Here is a 13,919-nt window from a genome sequence, read left to right as displayed (position 1 = left end):
GGATGTAAAATAATGAGGAACAAAGACCAGAGAGCTTTTCTGTCCTGCACAGAGACACAACTCAACATTTGAGTGACTGCAATTTGAGGCATCTTTGATAATAAGTCAGGGGAAAAAAACACACGCACTGCAGAAAAATAACCACCACCAAGAGTTAGCAAAGTAGGAAAAATGCACCCCAGAGCAATTTGGTTTCCATTGGGCATGCTCTGGTAGTATCAGAAGAATATTAAAGAGCTAAGAGTAAGCCCCTTAACACCCGCCTTTCCCTGTGTATGGTCCCAAAGGCTACAGTGCTCCATCAAAGATGGATTACTGCTGGAAGTGCTTGGTGCATATCTCTTTGTGTCACGCCAGGGAAGCGTCCCCTCGTAAACCCCAGTGACAGGCACTGGGAGAGGTGAAAGGAGGGAGAGATAATTATCAGATGATCTAAGTCTTCTTGGGGATGGTTGTAATGCAGTGTTCTGACCTGTAGGTGAAGTACACCCCTGCTCATGCCATTGGGGTTGGTTTTGTTTTTCTTATTTTCTTTTAAACATGTTTACTTAACTTTCACAGAGTAAGGTTAAAGCTTAAAGCTTAAAGTTTAAAACATTAAAGTATAAACTTCAAAGGTTAGCAGACTTTAAATTCCCAAGAATTAAAAGATATCCCTTTTCCTATTTCTTAGATCAGCTGGGTTCATATGCATAATGGGATTCCCAGAGATGTGTTGGCATTATCTTTCTCAACAACATACCGTGGCCTTAGTTCTGTGATGATTTGGGGAACTCATCCATGAACATTTTTCATGTCTACTGTAATTTGGTGTAAGTGATAGAAAAATTAGAGCGTGGTTGTAGCCTGTTTGCTATGGTGCACTGACCTCTAAAGGAGCAGAGAAGTTCATAGTCTACATTCCAATTCCAAAGCAATTCTGCGCTCATTCATAATGAAGGACTTTGTGGTGTATATTGGTACAAAGAGTTGAATAACTATGTATAATGTTATATATCCAGCTTGTTCATGTGACACCAGCATTTTTTATCTCTTCTAGCCTTTTTGCAAGTTTTCAGATCCTGTAAAGATAGATGTCAGCACCTATTTTTGTAAAGGCGCAACTCTAGTGCCGGAGTCCGTGAAACTATTGTATACATAATTTCAGTGACACTGCTGTGCTGAAAGTGGAACATTCTCTTCAGGTCATATCATGAAAAAAGGCCTTGAGAAGTAGGTCACAATCCTGACACAGTGGGGTCTAATTTTCCCTGTGGTAGCTTGCTACCCTTCTTAGCAACGTGAATGGTTTGAAAAGAAAATCTATCAAGCACATGGCTTGCTAAGAGTCATGTCATGGTGGTAGTATTTAAGTGAAGAATGAATTTCAGAGCCACTGAGTGGTTTGGTTATAAATTAGGCTGATTGTCTGACCTGTTCTGTGCATTAAAATAATCCATACCCCAAGATGCCGGTAGTCACCTGAGAAATTAAATACCATTCCATATCAAATTATGATTTCCTGAATATACTTATTGTAAGAGAGAATCATATACCTAGAAATAAGTAAATGTTTATATATTGTACAATTGTACACTAACAGTACATAAGAGTCGCATTTGTGAAAAATCCTTGAGTGGTGTTATATATATATTAAATGTCACGGAACGCTCGCCTCCCGCCGGTCACGTGGTTTGGCCACACTTGCACACACCTGCACCTTGTTTATCTGTATATATTTAAATCCCTGTTGAAGTGTGCAGAGTGTTGGTCATTGAGGATGTCACGTCGTAAATGTCTTGATGTAATGGGCCCTTTATCGTTGTTAGAAGTATTCGTGTTTATCGTCCGTATTTAAATGTTAACCGTTTCATGTTCGTGTTAATGTTTGTAATGCTTGTGATTGCCGTTATCGTTATGTGTTAATGTAATTTCTGCGTCCTGCCCCGCGCATTGTGGCACTCGGGCCACATCGCGTTACAATATATTTAAACTGATATATATATATATATATATATATATATATATATATATATATATATATATATATATAAATTTAAACTGTTGAATAAAACATGGCTGAAATACATTCTCATACAGCATATTGATGACATTTGCTGATCTGCTGATCAGTCTCGTATCTTGTACAGATCTGCAGTCATTACGCGACTCAGTGCATACCGATTCCACACGTAAAACTGAAGGGTCTGTGATGGCGTTAGGTGGCAGAGTTGGTGTATTTATTGTGTGCAATTTAATATGTCAACCATTGGTTAATTTCAGTGATGGATTTGCATGTAAAAAATACTATTATGCTTACAGGCTCAGTGTATATATACTCTGTGTATATATAAGCAACATGTTTGGCAAGAAATAAAGGAATACATTTGTCATTTTTGGGGCTCTGTGTGCCAGGTATTTTGAAAGGCTCAGTATAGCCATGCATTAAAATGTCAAAACAACACACCACTTTCTTTTTAGGCATGAAGATTACAAGAAAATTTGGAAAACAATTTCCCTGAGTCACAGTTTATTGTGTCGACAGAAGCTCTTACAAAGGGTGTGTGTACACATGATGATGTCCTTCTGAGGGCCTATATGAGAAAGATCACAAAAGAGTGCACAAAAGGAAGCAAAAGATGAAAGTGCTGTGATCCTATGCTTCAGCCCTAATTGAACACTTCCCTCTGTCCAAAATACACGACAAAAGGTGCTTTCATTCATACTGCCATACACCCCACTTCAGCCATTCTCAGCTGGGCACATACTACAGAATGGAGCCTGATTAGTTCTTACCACTGGTTCTGCATAACCCAACCATTTTTATTAAAATCATTTATTGAAGGCTCATGGAAATAAAGGCAGGAACATCACACACACACACACACACACACACACACACACAAATAATCAGTGTATTCAGTCAAACCATCAAACCATGGTTATTAAATACATAAATCAAAACCAGATGAAGAGGAATTGTACATTATATATAATATATTAGTTATATTATTAATTAACAATATTAATACTAAGATTAATTGCATGACAGAAAAAAGCAGTCTGTTGATCCTCACATCATGGGTTGAACAAATGCATGAATATATTGTGCAGCAGTTCTTTGTGTTTCCCTACAAAAGATCCCAAACTGCCAACCCTGATATCATAATAAGTCTAATAATAGAAGTGATTTGTACATCTCACAAATCACGTCCATGAAGAGCATAGATAGTTTAAAAGGATGAGACTGAACGGAGAAGGATTCAGCCATCAGTCTTAACTACAATACCCACATAGTGCCTTAACACATGCTACGTTGTATTAAGACTTTTGTTCTATGAGCGGGAACTGTCTGGTGTGTCTTCATTCCAAGGACATCTCAAAACTATTACACTGCAAAATTACACATTGAGACATTAGTTTTGTCAGTCTCACTGACAGATCTGGATACAAATGTGCTAATTTAAAGTGACCAATAATGCTAAGATAAATAGTAGAAATGCAATGCAATCCCTATGGCAGATATTTTAGGAGGTTTGGTGCATAACAAGAGACAATTAACAGATACATAAAAGTGGCACAGAGGATGCGGGGTGATGAAGATATAAATGTTTCATCAAGGTATCTGATCCTAACACTAATCTTAAATAGATAGTCGGACAGGAAACAGGGCCCGCAGACTGAAGACCCATCTATTTATATTGTAGGGTATTGTTTATTATGTTGTTTAACAAACTCTAGCACTTGTTTATTGCACTTATCATTGTTTAAGATAGACCTTATGTATTTAGCACATACACAGGGCCCGTGTGTTCACAGGGCCCACACATTCACACATTCACACATTCAGTAGGCCTGCTATAAATTAAGTATCAAATATTAGCACATTTATATACAAAACTCACTAGTTAATAATGTCACTCAAGTGTGACAAATGATTTAAATAAACAACAAATAGTCGAGATGTATTAATTTGGCATCTGTCTCATATATATATATATATATATATATATATATATATATATATATATATATGTCATAAAAAAAATTATAAATATATATATATATATGTGTGTGTGTGTGTGTGTGTGTGTGTGTGTGTGTGTGTCATAAATAAATAAATAAAGAGATTTTATATATATATATATATATATATATATATACAAACAAACATACTGCATCTATATGTACAGTTACTGTTCATTTCTTGCCTATTTATTGGAAATTAGTAAATACTAATACTGTGTAGTGGCCTCATTTGCTCAGATCTTTATGTTATAGGTTTCACAGGGTGCTGGGGACATTTCTTTGAGGTTTTGGTCATGTTGGCATGATGCTGACATGAGTGACTACTACAGATTTTTCACTCATGCTGCAAAAATCCCGTTCTACAACATCCCAGACATTCTCCACTGGATCTAGACATGGTGACTGTGGAGGCCACTGAAGTACATTGAACTCACTGTCATGTTCATTGAACCAGTTTGAGATGACTTGTTTCGTTGTGCCATGGTGCATCAACATTGCTGGAAGTAGCCGTAAATAAGATAGTGGCCATAAAGGTATGCACATGGTCAGCGACAATGTTCAGATAGGCTGTGACAGGTGGCTGATGATTAAGTGGTGTCAGAAGGTCCCAGTGTGTGGTAAGAAAACATTGCCTGCACCATTTCTCCACCATCAGCAGACTGGGTCCATGAATCCTATGCATGTTGCAGTAGAAATTGACACTCATATACCAACCACCATCTTTCCAAGCTTTAACTGTCTAGTTTCAAAGAGCTGTACCCACAAAAGCCTCAGATACCTGTTCTTGGCTGACAGGAGTCAAACCCACTGTGGTCTTCTGAGACCCATATAACACATCTGTCTCGAGGTTTGACAGGCTACATTCTGACACACTTCACTGCTCAGCATCCCATCACAGTAAAAAGTGATTATTTGAGTGGTATCATTCCAATTCAGCTGTTTTCCTCTGACCTATCCAAGTCAACAAAGAATATAATATATATGTTCTAGTGTGGTTCTCCAGTGTTCCACTAAGTCATTTGCATTCTTATAGTTGATCCAGATAAAGCTTTGGTTGGTCTGTCTGATCTTTGAAATCTGGTGCAAACATACACATATATTTAAATAGTTATAGTCAAAATAACTATAAATCCGTCTTTCCCTTCCAGTGCCTGGATTAATCAGACCAGGCCACCTTCTTTCCATTGCTCCCTGGTCCAGTTGTGATGTTCATTGTAGATGCTTTCAGCAGTGGACAGGTGTCAGCATGGACACTCTGACAGGTCCACGGCTAGACAACTCCACATGTAGCAAATGTCACCTTTCCATCATAGCCTGCATGAGCCTTTTCAGTAATTTGTGCTACAGTAGCTGTTCTGAGGGGTGGGACCATATGGGCTAAACGTCACTCCCAGTGTGCAACACTGAGCCTTGGGCTCCCATGGCCCTGTTGCTGATTCACTGGTTGTTCTTTCTTGGACCACTTTAAATAGGTACTACTGTGTACCAGGTACAGTCCACAAGAGCTGCTATTTTGGAGATTTGGCCCTTGTCAAGGTCACTTAGATCTTTACAACTGCCCATTTTTCCTGCTTCCAACATATCAGTTTCAAGAACTGTTCACTTGCTGCCTCATATATTCCACACTTTCATTTTAATGTCATTTTAACAAGGCAATCAATGTTATTCACTTCACCTCATGAGTGGTTTTATTGTTGTGCCCGACGTTTTACTCTTCTAACTTCTCATAGAAATGTAATTTGCAACAATAGCCATCAGTTTGCCCTGCTAATGCCTGATGCACTATAATGTTGCACATAGACACAGTAAGCACAGACTTACTCAGTTAAATTCATATTTGGCCTAAGCCTGTGTTTATGTTTATTTCTCTCCCATCTACACACAATACTCCACAATGACAAAGCAAAAGCAGGATTTTAGAATGTTTTTTTAAAACGGATTTTAAAAACAACAACAACAACAACAACAACAACAACAACAACAACAACAACACTATAACACTGAAATGCATCACTGGCAGCAGTGACAGTCTCAAGTCTTCCTGACAATGACCACTCATGTTTTCTTGGTGGTGTGCTTAGGAAAATTTAAATTTAAACCTTCACCCGAGCCTGAGATTTTCATGCTGGAAAAGGTTTTAACTAGGATTGCTTTAGTTTTTTGCAACCATCTTTCTTCTATCCTGACTAGACTCCCAGAGCCTGTCACAGAAAAACATTCCCACAGCATGGTTTTAATGAGGTGATGCTCAGAGCCTGCTTCCCCGCCCTCCCCAATACACACAACTGGGAATTTTGGCCAAGTAGTTCAATCTTTGTTTCATCAGACCAGAGAATCTTGCTTCTTATGGACTTTGAGCTGCAAGCAGGCTGTACTATTTCATTTGTGAGGAATGGCTTTCCTCTGGCCACTCTACCATAAAGGCCTGATTGGTGGAGTGCTACACTGATGGTTGTCCTTCTGTAAAGTTCTGCCATCTCCACAAAGGATCTCTGGATATCATTCATAATAACCATCGGGTCCTTGGTTACCCATCCAGTCATAGCCTCTCATATCCATTTACTCATTTTGGTTGTGCGGCCAGATCCAACAAGAATATTACTGATTCCAAAGCTCTTCCATTTGATAAAGTTGGAGGCTACTGTGGCCAAATATTATAGTACCTGACCAGAGCTGTGCTTATGATGTACTGCATTCTGTCATGCAACATCATGCAACATGCTGAGGACCAGTATGCGGTATACAGTATATTCTGAGTGCAGAGTTCAGTATACAGTATGTAGTAGGCTGTTTACACCTAGTGATTTCATGGGACTAGGATGTGGATTGCATCCTGATAAGATTTTAAGCACATGCATTTACATTTGGTAGTCAAAAAAGCTTCTGCTTACTCACATTGAAATCCAGTTGCTACGTGGCAGGTACCATGGAAACCATCTCATACACTACAGGCACCAGCCTTAGTTTTTCTTCTTTTCTGCATTTTTTACTGCTATGTAAAATTGAGTTCCTAGAGTTCCTGGCTACATGATTTCTGCAGACCATCCAGCCTCGTTCTCCACTTATAAAGCAAATCTTGAGTTTTTACAAAGCTGAATGCATCACCCACTAAACCTGACATATTGGCGGGCAATGCTTTCTTACCAGTACAGTGAGGTCACAGGTGATGTTGATATTGATATTGATATTGTCATTCTTCTGGTAAGAGAGTGCCTGTCTCTTCTGTCATTTTCTTATTTTCCTGTTACGTAATAGTCTTGTAAGCTTTCAGAGTCTCTAACATAATATAGAAACATGTCAGGTGTTGCTATCAAATTGCTACTTTGTGAGAGTTCTGTTATTAGCTGTTTCTGGCAGAATAACCAGTTTAAACTTGTAAAAATGTCCGTCAAAGTGTCAAACATTTAACACTGGTAAATATGAAGGTACTAAAAGCACACTGCTCAATATTTATATTACTGCAGAATTAAGGTGCAAGAAATGTGTGTTATGAAAGGATGTTACAGTATTTGCATGTTGGGACTGAATATCAACACAGCTTTTTTGTTTTCCTAAATATTCCTATTGCATGATTAATGGCTTTCATTTTATTTAATATGTTGAGAATCTTGCAAAGATTCTGAAAATAAAATTGAGCAAAAGTTCCTTTCTGCTGTGCTTTTTTTAAATATAAAAACAAACTGAGTTTGTTCAGAGGTCATAGAGGTTCAGGCAGAGCTATTGCAGTAGTACGGCTTATTCGGGCTTCGGTGAACACTAGAGGGAGCTACTGCCCTGTTTCTCAGCGGTTTGAAAATTAGTTGCTATAGATCACTAACCTCAGCGGAACATTACAGTCAAATAAAGTTTAAATCACACCTTGGTTAGACTTTTAATCCAAATATATGTCAAATACAAGACTGTAAAAGTCTTTTTAATATGTGCTTCAGAAAAATCAGTTTTGACACATGTGGAAGTCAGAAATGAATTAGGGCAAGGTAAGTTGTAATGTAAACAGCACAGGAGTCTGTGACGTAATTGTATGTTTATTACATGGTCACTTCCCCATGTGGGGATCTCACCTTGATCCAGTGATTACAGCACTGGACCAACAGCTGCCTATGGGCAGAATTTGGACTATCAATATATTTGATGACATCTGCTTTGCCAGTAACATCAGACTGGATTTCATGTTCTTTTGTGGGGGTTTTTTTTTTTTTTTTTTTACCTACCACTCAGATTACACTTTGGTCTGCTGGTTACAAATCCATCTCCTAATCCAAATGTCAGTAGTGCTCAGCACTTCTCATCAAGTCTCAGGTTGTGATCTTAAACCTTTGCAGGAGGGCAAATGGGACTTGCTCATCTGTCTCCTCTCTGCAGCAGATGTTAACAACTCACTGCCTTTAAGTGGAAAAGCTGTCTCAGCTCATGGGATAGCCAAACCCCAATGAGCACAATACAGTGTAAGATGGAAAAGCAATTTCTAAAACAAATAGTTTTATTTGTGATTAAATGTATTTTTTTAAATTATTTAATTTGTGTTTTATATGGAAGGAATTTTAGAGAATTAGGGTATATTTTAGGTTGATTTGTTGTTGTTGTTGTTGTTGTTAGTTGTTTATTTTATTTTATTTTTTTGCCTTGTCAAATAAAAATGACAGAACAGCCTCCTCAAAATCTAAATATTTAAAGTATTAACTGGACCCACTGATTCCTTTGGTGAGCATCACGGTGAAGGGGTGATCCACAACATTCTGGATTTATTACTCGCTGTTTCTGTTCATTACCCTACTCTACTCTGCGCTCAGTAACTGTAGTAGGCCATATGACCTGCTACACTCTGCAACACTACTGCAGTCTAAAAATCGCAAGGATGCCTTAACAAGTATATTCAGATGTCTTAGTGGAAGGCTATAGATGCAGTGTTGGATGGTGATTAAAATCTAAAATGCTTAATTGTTGATTTGTGATGATTTAGTCGATTAGCGTTACACTGAGCGCATAAGTAGGTACTTTTCCTCCATTAGTGTGGTGGCTACTCCTGAAATAGCATAAAAGGACAGGAAGGGAATAGAACACAATATAGGTATTTTTATTTTCAATAAAAGTAGTGTACAGTAGTGTTGATAAACTAATAAAAGGTCTTTATTCCTCTAGCTAAGTTTATATTATGTAAATATGTTTCAGCTGTGACAAAAATGGTAACACTGAACTATTTTGAATACAGTAGACTGTGACCTGACTTTCCGCAATATATTTATATCGTATGGCATTTTCATGACATACAGGTCAATCTTCACTGAGTACCAAAGAAGGGGGCAAGACCATTCAGTTAAAAAAAAAAAAAAAAAGACTATAAAATAGACCATATCTAATCGATTTAATTTAAATCACAATTCATATGGCTTCAGAGATCACAGAAATCCCACCTTGGCTTGACTGGCCTCATCACCACAGTGTTTGCTACAAGCAGTTGAATAAACACATTTGCTAGCTGGTGCAGGGTTAGCATAGAAAGAGAAGTGGGTGGGGTGGGAGGACTTTCCAGGCATGCAGCCAGAATATCTGTTGGGGTGAATGTCCGCTGGGTACCAGTCAAATGTCTGTCAGATACCAGTAAACATTCGCATACGGCGGATCTTAGGAGGGGCGACGCAACTTTGCTGTGCTGACAGGTGAAAAGCTGGCATGGTGGAAAAAAAGCTGAGGGGAGGGTGTCACATGTCAGTGCTATGGGGACCAGTGGGGGGTGGAGTCACGTGTCAGCATTAGGGGGAGTAGCCTCAGCTCTGATGGAGACAAGGGCCTTTCTATTTTTAGGGGGACTGGAATGTGCACAGAGGCCTCATGGACCAACAACTTGACAACAAAAAACACGGCATGGTACCCACTATAAACATTCACCTTCCACTTTCAGAGGGCTTCAAAGATACAAAGAGACCTCTAATATTGAGTTGGTTCTGTCTCAGCGTGACCTGATACAGAAGGAGGTACAACACCATATAAGATGTGTTACAAGTTGGCCGAGATCAGGTAAGGCAAGCTGCAGCTAAGAATTTAGATCTCCAAGTGCATGAATAGATTCAGCTATAGGATATGGATAACTGTGCAGCTACTGTTATTGTGTTGTAGGCACAGTCCTTAGGCTGTCTGGGCTGTTCTGAAATGGCTGGTATAGGGTACTAACACAAGGGGGTATTAAATAGAATTATTACTTTTTTTTTTCATATTTTTCCTACCACATAATGTGCAATAAAAACCAAGCTTATCATAAGAAATAGACAAATGTTTTAGATTCTGTGTCTTTTAAATTGTCACACTCAGAATGATTCGTGATGTGATGTAATGTGATCACTTCTCTTGTTAATACTGACTGGTCATCATCCCAGTCATGGTGATCATAATAATAATTGGCATAATATTAACAACTGCCTGATGATAACCACAGATATATATGTTTTAGTACCAAGTATAAACTCAATACCTTTTCATAAGAGACATTAACTGGTTTCCATTTTGCCAATAACTTCACACCATGGAAAATTAAAATTATTTCCAAATTACAGATGTGGGATGGATGTTAAACCTGTTATTTCTTCTTACTGACAGCATAGATGCCTCTTTTACGGATGTCTTACACTATAAAGATAAAGAGTCGCTATCAGCCCTCACCTTGCAACTCAACAACTTGAGAAAGCAGCAAATTCTCACGGACATTGTCCTTTGCACAGAGGGTAAGGAGATCTCCTGCCATCGGAACGTTCTGGCATGTAGCAGCGCCTACTTCCATGCCATGTTCTGCAGCAACTTTCGAGAGAGACGGCAGGCCCAGGTTGATATGCAAGGCATTCCCTACCAAGTCCTGAACAGCATTGTAGAATATGTTTACACAGGCGGCATCAGTATCACCATGGAGCTCGTTCTCCCTTTGATGCAGGCTTCTGCCATGTTACAGTATGGGAGGATTTTTGAGGCCTGTTCAGTCTTCCTGCAGGCCCAGCTCAGCCCAGATAACTGCCTCAGCATGATTCGCCTCTCAGAAATCCTGCACTGTGCCAGCTTACAGGAGAAAGCCAGAGAGATGGCTGTGAAACGCTTCTCCGATGTTGTGGAGTCTGAGGATTTCGGCGAGCTCTCACTGCAGGAGCTGTTGGCCTACCTGGAGGACGACCAATTGTGTGCCGAGGAGGAGCAAGTGTTTGAGATCCTGCTGGCCTGGATCCACCACGACCCGTTTGCCCGCCGAGGTGCCATCCACGACCTGTTCCGGCGCGTCAGGCTGCGCCACATCCATCCGTCCTACCTTTTCCAGTTCATCGCTAACGACCCACTGGTGCAGGCCTCCTCCCTGTGCACCGGGATTATCGAGTCCGTCCGACGCCTCCTCTTTTCAGTTGGCTCCCATTGCCCAGGTGAGCTGCAACCGCTCTGGGCCACCCCATGGCGTCACACCTGGAGAGAAGCACTGGTGGTCGTGGGCGGTCGTAAGAACAGCGAATGCACATCTCGCGAGGCACTGCTCTATCACGAACAGTCACAGCGTTGGCAGTCGCTGGCTAAGCTACCCGTACGACTCTACAGGGCCTCCTACGTCTGCATGCACAGTATCCTCTACGTGCTTGGGGGGCTGGTGATGAGAGCAGGAGGACGCAGCACAGCCAGTGCTGCCGTTTATACTCTCTCCCTCAAAAGGAACCAGTGGAGAGTGGCAGAGGCCATGCTAGCTCCTCGATTTGCCCATCAAAGCCTCTCCTATCTGCACTTCATCTTCGTTCTAGGTGGGGTCACAGGTGAAAGGCAGATCTCCAATGGGGTGGAGAGGTACAACACAATGTTCAACCAATGGGAAGTCATGGCTCCAATGCCAACTGCAGTCCAGAATCCTGCTGTGGCAGCAAATGACAAGAGAATTTATGTGTTTGGTGGGGAGGATGCCATGCAAAACCCAGTACGAATGATACAGGTAAAGTGGCTAAAGATTTTACAAATCTGTCATAAAGGATCAAATGGAAATGTTCACCTAAACAGATCTTTGGAAATTTGATTTTGTGCACTTTGGTTGTACGCATAGGTTTACCATATTGGAAGAAATCTTTGGTGTAAAATGGAGAACCGGATGGTGAAGAATGTTTGTGCCCCCGCTTCAGTTATTGATGGCAAAATATACATCATAGGAGGTAAGCTGAGAAATGTAATTAACTAACAAAAAAAGAATGCTCCAAGCAATTTCTTTGCTTCTGTTTGCACTGTATGGACACTCTTTCTTTCATAGGTTACACAAGAAGAATGGTGGCCTATGATATTAAGGCAAACAGATTTGTTAAATGTGAGAATATGAAAGAGAGGAAGATGCATCACTCAGCTACTGTCATCAACAACATGCTCTATGTCACTGGAGGCCGTTATATCAGTGGCCATGACGCTGTTGAGGACTCAGACAGCTTCGACTGCTATGACCCAGTGACAGACACGTGGATGTCAAAGGGCACCCTTCCATTTAAACTCTTTGATCATGGTTCAGTTTCAATGGTGTGTGTTTCTGACCAGCCTTTTCCCACATGAATGTGACCATGTTGCCAATTAAAGCATGCAGGTGAGATGTGTTATCATAAAAAGCAGAACAATATCAGTTCTCTGTATGCAAACAAAAACATTTTGATGACTATGGTGTAATATTTAGACAAGATTCTGCTGGTTTAAAGGAATCATCTACAGTGCTTTGCTAAATATAGGCTGGAGTTAATGAGTAAGAAAGTGTGTAAATGTTCTAATGAGATGTGGAATTTAGTCACAATATTTTTCACAATGATTTACAGGAACTGAGGAGCAGAACCTCCTAGATATTTGACAATTCAGTAACATTTGATCTTGAAGAAACAAAGTTCACACTTATATTAAGCAAGACTGACTTTGGCAATTGCTGATTTCAATTTGTCTTCAGAACTGGCTTTTCCAATAAGTTGTAGAAGAGGGGCATGCATGTAGAGGCATATCTCTGCTTATTTAAACCGAGTAGTTTCAGTACTTTAAGCACTTTTGTACAAACACATTCCTGTAATTTCAAGTTCACTGAATTCTTTTCAAGATGTTTGTGTATGTTGTTCCCTTAAATGGTGCTTCTGTAGTTTTACAAAAGATTTCATAATATGTTTATCATAAAAAAATCTTAATGTTTTAATTCTGCATTAAAGCTTTTCTGAAAGCTTTGCTGAAATAGTTCTTCACAGAATGCTTCATAACATTGAATGTTATTGATGAGGGCTGCTGGCACCTTCTGTAGTGCCTTGCAGAATTGTGCACATACTGAAGTTTCATGAACTTTCCCTTTTGCTATGCTTTATTTAGACACTATCATGACAGTTTTGCATTATATGTTATTAAAACATTATATGTTATTATTATTTCACTGTAACACATTTTAAAATAAAATGTTTTCTTGTAACTTAATTAGGAATTCCTTGCAGCTTCTTTCACAGTATTTCCATTAAAACAACTAGTAAACATGTTATTCCAAATCCAGCAAGATGCTTTTCACCATGGCTCTGAGGAAGGAGCGAGGGGGGGAGCGCTACACATATCTTGGCCGTGTCATTTTTAACTTGTAGTGGAGCAGAGTGTAAACATGTCCAGACCTGAGACATTGTCACATGGGAAGCTCATAAAAAGGATGAAAAATATATTCAGCTATTATTTTACTGATCAGACCTTATTACCATTTTTAGAGAGTTTAGACAATGAAAAGTCAAAAACTGAAATTTCTTAGTATTCAGACCCTTTTTTATTTAGTCCTTGAGATGTGTCTAGAACTCAGGTGGAGTCCACCTCTTGCAATTTGAATTGATTGGTCATAGTCTGTAAAGGCACACACCTGGGTCTATTATGGATAGAATTCAGGCTGCGTTGTCAAAACAAAAACCAAGACATGAGGT

General features: G+C 39.5%; 1 protein-coding gene across 1 annotated transcript; it reads left to right on the top strand.

Annotated features, from left to right (window-relative positions):
- The first annotated feature begins 9,761 nt into the window (after nt 1–9,761).
- On the top strand, nt 9,762–13,437 carry klhl38b (kelch-like family member 38b). The gene is made up of 4 exons (XM_027007295.3): nt 9,762–10,023; nt 10,600–11,953; nt 12,062–12,167; nt 12,263–13,437. Exons 1-4 carry the CDS (start codon nt 9,998–10,000, stop codon nt 12,550–12,552), a joined length of 1,776 nt encoding a protein of 591 aa, XP_026863096.2. The 5' UTR covers nt 9,762–9,997; the 3' UTR covers nt 12,553–13,437.
- The last annotated feature ends 482 nt before the right edge of the window (nt 13,438–13,919 follow it).

Source organism: Electrophorus electricus, chromosome 14, assembly GCF_041902795.1.
Source record: "Electrophorus electricus isolate QZ-2024a chromosome 14, ASM4190279v1, whole genome shotgun sequence".
Classification (NCBI taxonomy): domain Eukaryota; kingdom Metazoa; phylum Chordata; class Actinopteri; order Gymnotiformes; family Gymnotidae; genus Electrophorus; species Electrophorus electricus.
Note: the sequence above shows the minus strand (reverse complement) of the source record. Positions and strands in the feature narration are given on the sequence as shown.

What these genes read in the sequence shown, in the direction of transcription:
- klhl38b (XM_027007295.3), top strand. Translation starts at nt 9,998, where the DNA reads ATGTGTTACAAGTTGGCCGAGATCAG. An exon ending in ACCCAGTACGAATGATACAG is followed by an intron (nt 11,954 to 12,061) that starts GTAAAGTGGCTA and finishes TTGTACGCATAG; the next exon opens with GTTTACCATATTGGAAGAAA. An exon ending in CAAAATATACATCATAGGAG is followed by an intron (nt 12,168 to 12,262) that starts GTAAGCTGAGAA and finishes TTTCTTTCATAG; the next exon opens with GTTACACAAGAAGAATGGTG.